The 10,277-nt window shown below is 44.5% G+C and overlaps 1 protein-coding gene across 1 annotated transcript; it reads right to left on the reverse strand.

Moving 5' to 3' along the window:
• Positions 1 to 7,482: 7,482 nt before the first annotated feature.
• On the reverse strand, positions 7,483 to 10,173 carry PET100 (PET100 cytochrome c oxidase chaperone). Its single transcript, XM_083429586.1, has 4 exons — positions 10,107 to 10,173; positions 9,183 to 9,269; positions 8,109 to 8,141; positions 7,483 to 7,887 (listed from the first exon to the last, which is right to left on the reverse strand). Exons 1-4 carry the CDS (start codon positions 10,131 to 10,133, stop codon positions 7,810 to 7,812), a joined length of 225 nt encoding a protein of 74 aa, XP_083285712.1. The 5' UTR covers positions 10,134 to 10,173; the 3' UTR covers positions 7,483 to 7,809.
• Positions 10,174 to 10,277: the final 104 nt, after the last annotated feature.

Raw genomic sequence — 10,277 nt, forward strand, 5'->3', positions numbered from 1 at the left:
GCAACTCATCATTTTTGCTAATCTACTTTATTTACATATAAACACACACACAGCACTGCAACATGGCTCCCTCTCTCTCTAGCATCAGACAGCAAAGGGAAAGAACAAAGGACAATAGTCCCACTTCACGGAACACAGTAACACAAACATCCTGTCTCCATCACTTCCCACTCTGTGGAATCAAAACATATACCGTCATGTGATAGACAACAATCCTATGACTGCAATCATGGAGCAAGAATTCTAACAGTACTAACATCCTGAATTTAGCTTGCTAGCTAATCGGCAGCTAGTGCAATCCCTTCAGTACTAATGTAATATGGTGGTAATATTCTACCCCAGTAAGCAGTCAAGATGCTGTTTTGCACCAGCTGCAGCTTCTGGGGCAGCCCCACAAAAAGTACATTATAGTAATCCAGTTTGGAGGTTAATAGTACACTGATGACACTGGTTAAGCTATCCTGGTCCAAGAACAGCTGTAAGTGCCTTACTAGCTGAAGTTGCTAAAAGTCAATCCTGAAGTCAACAGGGCCTCTAATGACAGATGAATCCAGGATTATCCCCAGACTAGAAACCTGCTTCTTTAGGGGGAGTATGACCCTGTCCAAAACAGGCAATTGACCAATTATCCAAGCTCAAGAGCTTACAGCACCTCAACCTTGCCAATTTCATGGTCTCTCCTGATTCAGATGTTCCAAAGAAATAAAACTGGGGATCATAAACATATTAATGCACCTCACCTCAAATCTACTAATGCCCACTCAGAATGGTTCATGTAGATGTTAAATAGCATTGGGGACAAGATGGTCCCTGCAGCATCCAACAGCAAAATCACCAGGGAGCCAAATCAATCACCCATGTTCTTATTTGAAGCACACCTCAGGGATGGGATCGGAACCATTGTAAAACAGTGCCCCAAATACCCATCTTACTGAGTTGGTTCATGATATCACAGGCCAATGGTGTCAAAAGTTGCCGAGTGATCAAGTAAGAATAAGAGGCTCTACACTCCCACTACTATGTCCCTATAAAGATTATCCATCAGGGCGATCAAGGGCAATTCGGCCCCATAAGCAGGCCTGAACCTTGACTAAAATGTATAGCAATAATCAGTTTAATTCAGTTCATGTTGTTACGATTCTAATGCCCATCAGCCCCAGCCAGCACAGCCAATGGTCAGGAATGATGGGAGTCCAACATCATCTCGTGGTTCACAGGTTCCCTATCTATGCTCTAAACACTAAACTATTAATATTTGTGTTATTGCCCACCCACCCCTGAGGGTTAAAACACACACACACACACACCACATATTAAAATGGCAGAAGGTGCAAGAAGAGAGGTTGGGCCCCTCCAGATTGGAATTCTCACGTATTGACCAATAATAGTGCCTTAGTGGTAGATTTACACACATTATGCCACTTTACTAGTTGTTCTGTGACACTTCCCCAAAGTTATTACAATACTGTCATCTGGAAGGATACTCTAGCACTATTGTGCACAAAAGCGGGACCATCCCAGAACATTTGTGGTATAAAAAGTTACAGGATGCCAGCAGAAAGTTATGGGATATGCACTTATTCGAAACATAGCAGTAAGTCTGCCCCAAAATCTTTCCCGGTCCATACAGCAGTGGCGGACTTGGGGGTCTCAAATTTCAGCAGTGCCCTGTGAGATGCCAAAATTTGGTGTCCCTTCCACCTCCCACACGCCATTCTAAATCATAATTGCGGTGTCCCCTGCAGCTCCGTGCCCAGTGCCACTGAACCAACCGCACATACACACACCCCAAATCCACCTCTGCATACAGAATTGAAAGCAGGATCATGTGAAACTGCCCAATACCATCCTAAGTGCAAAGCACCATGAATGCACTATAAAACAGATGCCTGGAAGAACCTTTACAAGGAGCAAAGTAGTGTTGAGCAAGGAAACAGTTACACCCCAGGCTTCTCTGCTCTAAATCCCCCTCTGCAAGATCAGTAGCCACTGAGCTTCTGTGATGATCATTTGCATGGAAAGTATATGGTTACATTCCCTCCAACATTTCTCCGAGGAAAATAGGGGCAGTCTGTTCTCCATCAGGAAGCCTCTCCTGCACACATAGATGTCATCTACACATCAACATTGCTCACTTTGAGCCAATTGCAACCTCACCTACCTCACAGGGTTGTTGTAAAGAAAAAATGTGTGAGGGAAGGGATCAATGCCTTCCACAGACAAATGGAATGAAATAAAATTTTAGCTGTAAACTGCCATGAGTCCCTGCCAGGAAAAAAAAGGTGGAACAACAACAATAACAGAAATTCTGAGAATGACTGCCACTCAGCCTGACCTACCACAGGGTTGTTGTATGGATTGAATGAGGAGGAACGAAAACCAGGTATACCACATTGAACTCCTCAGAGAAAAAGGTGGACTATAAATGCAATAAATGAACAAATAAAATCAAGAAACATGAACGCGCACATGTAGTAACCACTCACTGAAACACAACACAAGTAGTTGGATAGAGCATGCATAAGCATGTGTGGTTGTGTATGCACACACCTCCATCTTACTCATACCTCCTTTTTGTGCATGGGTAATACTGTTTTTGGCCGCGGGTGGCACTGTGGGTTAAACCACAGGTCCTAGGACTTGCCAATCAGAAGGTCGGCGGTTCGAATCCCCGCGACAGGGTGAGCTCCCGTTGCTCGGTCCCTGCTCCTGCCAACCTAGCAGTTCAAAAGCACGCCAAAGTGCAAGTAGATAACCAGCTACCGCTCCGGCGGGAAGGTAAACGACGTTTCCATGTGCTGCTCTGGTTCACCAGAAGCGGCTCAGTCATGCTGGCCACATGACCCGGAAGCTGTATGCCGGCTCCCTCGGCCAGTAAAGTTAGCCACCCACCATCAGCCTTCATAAGTGCACATAATTTTATGTTGGATTGTATGCATTGGGAATAACAAGGTTCCTTGGTGGCTTATGGTTCATATATAAGCAGAAAGCTCAGCCAACAAGTCTGTGATGGCCACGTTCTTAAATTGCATGTACACAATGCCCAGGTCAAATCATGCACATCAATGAGATCTACCCATGGGTACACTGATACTGCAGAGTAACATAATTCCACCTTCTGTAACAGGATAAGCAGCTGTCAGCCAATGATTAACAGAGTGAGACTGAAGCAGGTGGGTGCAGACTGGCTTCAGCAGCTATCCTGAGCCAGCCATTCCATTCCTCCTCTTTTTAAATGCACTCTGGAAGCACACAAACATCAGCAAATTAAGTTGGCAGCAGAATCACTGATTGAAACAGAGATCAATGTGGATCTCGTTCTTGTGAAGAGATTCACCACGTACACTGCTGCTTTGCCATCTTACGTTCAGCAAGGATTATTAAAAAAAAAAGAGGTATGTATATACCGTATTTTTCGCCCTATAGGACACACTTTTCCCCCTCCAAAAATGAAGGGGAAATGTGTGTGCGTCCTATGTGGCGAATGCAGGCTTTCGCTGAAGCCTGGAGAGCGAGAGGCGTCGGTGCGCACCGACCCCTCTCGCTCTCCAGGCTTCAGGAAGCTATCCGCAAGCCTTGCAAGCCCGGTAGGAACTCCCCCCGGGCTCGCAAGGCTTGCGGGCAGCAGCCTGCAGCCCGAAGCACGGGGCGCCCTCTGGAGGAGGCCCCGTGCTTCGGGCAGGTGTCCGCAAGCCTTGCGCGCCTGGGGGGAGTTCCCGCGGGCTCGCAAGGCTTGCAGGCAGCAGCCTGTTCTGGGGGCTGGGGTCGGGGGAAGCTCGGGCTTCCCCTGGCCCAGCCCCGCGGCTGGGGGGGGAAATATTTTTTTTTATTATTCATTTTCCCCCCCAAAAAACAAGGTGCGTCCTATGGGCTAGTGCGCCCTATAGGGCGAAAAATACGGTACATGTCTGCCACAAGCTATCTGGCCCAAAGTTAGCTTTGCACTGGGAAAAAAGTGTTTTGCAAATCACCCAAAGCACATTTGAAAGTGCTGATTTCCACACTCCCATGGCACAGAAATGAAGAGGTAATTATTGCTGGAAAAGGGCAAATTCTACCACTACAACCTGGCAATTTGAGGTTGAGATGAGAATGTGTAGCAACTCATCCAGATCTGCCTCTGAAGTGTACAACACCTTGATTCCCTGGACAGTAGTCAAGATACCGGCTGACAACTGTAATAGGAACCACAGTGCTTCTAAGTTCTTTGGCTGCACCATAATTCATCTTCCTTCTTCACACTGTGCTAACGCCTAAGCCCTGCATCCTACTTCAGTATCAGACTCCGTATTTGCAAACTATGAATAACTCCTTTAAAACTGAAAGAGTGCACATAATTAAGTCTTTAAAGTAACCTTGTTGCTGATCCCCTCAAGCCATTCTTCCCTGAAATACAAACTGTTCCAGACCCTTGAAACTTGAAGGATATACATATCTGGCCAGAAACCTTTCGTCAACAACACCCATATGGCAGGGATTGCTTACATGGTTCCCAAGGCCACCACAGTGCCTGCAAGAGCCAGTTGGGTGGCCCTGTTGCATTTTGGGTTGTGAAAAATTGGATTTGGTAGGTTGGGGAATGGCAAGCACTTTACCCATGGAGTCTTTTCTGAATAGGTTGTGTGTGCTCATGTATGCTGTATGTGTGGTTGAAAGAGCAGCACTTGGGCACAGAAGAAATGAGATTTGTAATCTGCGTTTATGTGTTGACTGAGAAAGGGAGGGATGCAGGAAATGAAGGCCTGTGGAAACTGAGCAACACTGGTAAGGAACCTAGCTATGGAAATAGTACTTAAAAGTACAAGCTAAGTTTTTATCTTCTGCTTTCCATGTAGTAACGAATGTTGTCATCCATCTCACCTAAACCTGAATCCCCAAAACGTCTTTCTATATATATACACAGACAGACACACAACCAGCTTATCAATCAATATATCCATTTACATCCCCCCCCCGTTGTTTATTCCCTCCCCTCCCTCCCCCAGGACTTCCCTCAGCTCCTCTCTCCAGTTTCTTTACACATATTATCCTATTGTAAAATTGTACATATCATTGCCTTATCTATCATATATTCAACAAATAAATTTGTGGATGTTTATTCAAAACCTGCCAAGGAGTCCAAATAATTTTGTTCTCTTTTTAAATAATTTGTGAAAAGTTCCCATTCTTCTTTGAAGTCACAATTGTCCTTGTTACGCAGTTTATATGTCAACTTGGCCACTTCAGCATAGCTCATCCATTTTTCTTGCCACTGTTCTTTTGTTGGCATTTCCTCATTCTTCCATCTTTGTGCTAACAAGACTCTTGCCGCTGTTGTAGCATACATAAATAAGTTTTTTTTTTTCTTGGCAGGTCTTGTCCTACAATCCCTAACAAAAATGCTTCTGGATTTTTTTACAAATGTCATTTTAAACATTTTTTTTTCAATTCATTATATATCATTTCCCAAAATTTTTTAACTTCTCTACATTCCCACCACATATGATAGAAAGTACCTTCTTTTTCTTTACATTTCCAACCCGGTTTTATACATTTTTGCTATTTGTACTGGTGTAATATACCATCTATACATCATTTTCATATAGTTTTCTTTCAGCAGAGAACAGTCAGTAACTTTCAAATCTACCTTCCACAGTTTTTCCCAGTCCTCAAACTATATATTGTGTCCTGTATCTTGTGCCCATTTGATCATAAGTGATTTGACCTCTTCATCTTTTGTTTCCCATTCTAGCAGAATGCTTTCTTCAGCAGCTTCACTTCTTCTTCTATAACTTGTATAGCTAAACCCTTTCTTATTATCTTCCTTGTACATCTCATGTATTTGTCTGCAATGCAGCCAACTCTGGAAATGGTCTTTAATTTCCTCATAATCTTTTAATTTCTATTTTCCTTCTTGATCTCTCAGTAATCTCTATAAGTAGGTCACGTCCCCTTTTTATACCGAGTGGTTTGAGTAACGAAGCTTCAATTGGTGATAACCACCAGGGTGCCCAAAACGTCTTTCAATAGATGCGTACCTTTCACAACTGACGCATCTTTTCCAGATGGTTTGGAAGTGATGTAGCTTAATAGACCATAGTTGGCTGCCCTTAGGAGGACAGAAGACCTTGAGATTCTACCCAGTGCCCAGAGCTGTCGGTACAGTAATGTGGACCGTACGAGTGACAGAAAAGAGTGGATGGTGATAATGGTGGTTCTGAGGTTGTTTACTGCACAAAGCTGCTGTGGTCGGGATTTTGATGTACTGGAAGGTATAATCTATGTTCATGCAGGCTAGTCTTAGGCTATCAGGGTCATGGATGAGATTAGATGCCAAATGAAGACAAGAAAGAAGAATCTGGGATGAAACTAACTTTTCTCTTTGCTTCAACAGGAGAGCAAGGACTTGGCTTTACCAGAAGGTGCCGCTTCAGATATATCAGTCGTTCCCATTGCACCCATGGATGATTATTTCTCCTTCATCAACCGCATCCATGGCAAGCAGCTTGAAGCTGCTAAGGGCAAAGTAAAAATTCCAACCCCCAAACCTGCCAGTGCCCAGGATCCTAGCACTTCCTCCTAAAGGCACAGATCTGCAAGACCTCCTCTCCCAAATCTACCATGCTTTGCTTTAACCTCACATTTCCTCCACCCCAGCAGTAGGGATGTAACCTACAAATATTTTTGATAACGAGGTTCTTTCAATGTCCTTGCATGAGATATTTGTCAAGTCCTACTACCCAAGACACAAGCACAGACCTTGTTTCTCAAATCCACTAAGCCCTGGCACTGCTTCCCCATAGGACGCAAGCAGTTCTACCCACAAAGTCCCCCTCCCCACATACACATCAGATTCCTCTACTTCTATCCCTCTTAACATGCCTAGCAGTGTTCCCTTGGACATTGAGGCAAGTACTGCCTCAAATGTATAAATGCAATTAAAAAAGCTTTTTCGGAACAGAGTGTAAAATGGGTAGTCATTTATGGAACAGGGTCATGCCCAACAAGAACAGAACACTGTGAAAAGTACGTTGGATTTTGAATATTGAACTATCAAGCTTTCAATGCACTGGGTGATTACACAATGGGACTGCCAGAATTACAGTGTTCTTGGGGGTGGGGGTGGATTGTACTTTTAGTTTTCAGAAGTCACAAGAAGTATGGCAAAATATAAAAGAGAGATCACGGCAGGCTGTTCACCTGCAGCACCAAACTACTCTTCTCCCGTCTTCATAAAACTGCAGGATATATTCCAGGAAATCAACGGCCTGTTCATCCATCTGTTTTGCATCCATGCTTTTAGCAGCCCATTCACACTAAACAATAGTTTATTTTACTATGGTTTAATGTGATGTGCAAACCAAAGCAAGGAGAGAAGAAAGCAGTGCAGAAGGACCCACCTGGATAAAACAGATCTTCAGTCCAAGGAGGACAAGTGAAATATAACTTGCATCTCTGAAGACACCCAGATACCTTTACTGAAAGACATACAGAGATTCAGTCTTTCTACAAATAACTTTTTATTCAAAGTGACTCTCCTAAGACAGCAGCCAAACTTGCAGACAGGGTTCAGCAGCTTCACCCAGCAAGAGCCAGAAGAACACGAAGGAAGTAGCCTATATCCTCTTCCCATTTTCCATTGACGGCCATGGAGGCATGCACAGAACCATTATTCAGGAATACAAAGTGAAACTGCATTGCAATTCCCTTCATCCCTTAGTACAAAAAGTGTTTTAGAGGGCATTTATTAAGTTAAAGTAGGAGATTTGTGATGACAACTTTCTTGAGAGTGCATCAAACCCTGAGGAGAAAGGGGATGATGCTACATCATTATTCCTTAGCTGACTGCAGCATCCGCTTCTCGTGTTCCTTCCTCATTCTCTCTTTGAAGTCTTCCAGTTCTTTTCTCTGGAGAAGACAGAAGTGCCAATTTCATCATAAATGATCTGTTCGCTTAGACCGGGGGTGGGCTACTTATGGCCCTCCAGTTGGAATCCCAATGCCCATCAGTCCTAGCCAGCATGGCCAATCGTCAGGAAAGATGGGAGCTGCAGGCTAACAATCTGGAAGGCCGCAGGTTCCCCACTCCTGGATTAGACATGCAGTATTCATTGTTGAGGCATATTTACCTGGTAATTATCTTCAGGTGGGTATATCTCTCTCTGAAGGAAAAGGATTAAAAAGGGAATCATATTATTGGAAAGTCCCGTTTTTATATTGAAACAGATTAAAACCATGCCACCTAAAATTCCACTGCCGTTCAAGCAGAAAGCAGCCAAATTTGTCAAAAACACCAAGAGGGCATGGAAAATACAGCCAGTTCGAGTGAGGGAACAAACCAAAATTCTAAGAGAACTGAAAAGTCTTCCTAATTTTCAAGAGACTGTCACTGGGGATATAATCAGAATTGTAGAGTTGGAAGGGTACACTAAAGTCATCTAGTCCAACCCCGTGAAATGCAGAGATCTTTTGTCCAACCTGGGACTCAAACCTAAGACCCTGAGATTAAGAGTCTCATGCCTAAGAAGAACATTTACCTGGGAAATAAAATCTTGTTTATTCTCCTAATAGTTCAGGTATCAAGTACAGACGGTAGCATAACCCAAATGGGGCCACCAAGGAACAGCATCGGAATGCTTGGGGTAACTCTGATAGTGGCAGAAGTGGGGGGGGGGGGTCTTTAAAACTAAAACTGAAAGAGGCAATGCTCCCCCAAATAGCCCAGGGTTAAGAATGCTCATAGAATATAGACTGAGAGCTGAAAAATAAAAAAGGAAGAGAAGAGAAGTGGAAAGCCCTCCTTGGACGGAATGGCTGACTGGAACCCTGAACAGGAAGCCTCTTTTTAGGAGAGAATATATGCTGCAACATTTTGCTGCAGGTTCCACTTATTATTATTATTAATTTTGTTTATTTACAGACCAATGATTCCTGCTAAACAGCACACCAGAAGCAACTAGATGCATTGTGTGCAATGCCAGCTTTTGCATACAGTACTTGCTTGTAGAAGCCAGGCTCCCAGCAATGGCTGTTGAGTAAAATGCAATTTAAAGGAAGCCTTGGTTTTTCTTTTCCAATTCCAGAGGTAAAACCAACATGATAATTTAAAAAAAAATAACAGATAAAACCTCACAGGAAAGGTTTGGAAATGATTTCATTAGTCCACCCTGTTCTTCCCTTTCTAATTACATGACAAAACTGACCTTCCGCTTGATAACATATTCTTCAAAATAATCTGCCTGATTTGAAATCCAGAACATAGCAACAGGAAAAGATAAATACAGCATCATCTGCAAGAGAAAGGAGATAGGAAGTCAGATGGTAATACAGGTGCATTGGGACACTTTGCAGGGTTTTATTAGATTTTGCCCAATCTGGCCCTTGACGGCAGAAGCTTCCTCTCATCCCTTGCTAAAAGGTCAGGAGGACGACCATCATATGGTAGAGGTAAAGGTAAAAAAAGGTAAAGGTAGAAAGGAGAAATGGCAGAAAGGAAGAGAAACACATCTAGGTTGCAGGCGAAGTTATTGTGCACCAGGATGCTGAGGGAGAGAAGGAAAGGATCACTGACAACACCAAGGGCTGTGCTTCTAGGGCGAAGGAAGACGCAGGGCGCAACGGCACCTCGGGCACATTAACGAGCAGCGCATTTCACCAGTTTCCGCACTGGAATTGTAACCACCCCGACCTGCTCTTCCTGGAGGACAGACGGCATTTCCCTGCAGATACCCGCGAGTAAGGGCAACCTGCTCTTTCCTACGTGCTTCCCAACATTATGCATGTATGAAACCTAACAGATATTCAAAACTACATCTATTGCCTTGAAAATAAGATCGAGCGATCGAGCTGCCTGCCCTTCCAGTTATATATTTTAACCCATAAAACCGAAGCTCTCCGAGGCACGTGAAGGGCTCCAAGCGGGGAGGATCTTATCTTAAACTCGTATGTTAGCCAGCGAGCCCCCAAGAGCGAAAAGAGAGCCTGCCGGGGAGGAGGTTTTTGCCCCGGGGGAGCTGCACAGGACTTTTTGCCCCGGGGTTTTTGCCCCGGGGGAGCTGCACAAGACTTTCTGTCTGCGAAAGAGAAATCCCCATTCCCACCCCAGGAGGACCCCGCTTGCCACAGACCCGGAACACCTCCAGCTTCACCCCCATGGCGCCGCTTGCCCGATGCTGAACGGGGCCCCGCCCTCCCTCTGGCACCGCCCTCCCTCGCCATATGCCACGCCCCTAAAGTCTTCCGAAGATGGCGCCCGCAAGCAACATGGCGGCTGGAAGGCGGAAAGGAAACGTCCTCCC

The sequence above is a fragment of the Podarcis tiliguerta genome (genome assembly GCF_965153285.1).
Source record: "Podarcis tiliguerta genome assembly, chromosome: 2".
Lineage (NCBI taxonomy): Eukaryota > Metazoa > Chordata > Lepidosauria > Squamata > Lacertidae > Podarcis > Podarcis tiliguerta.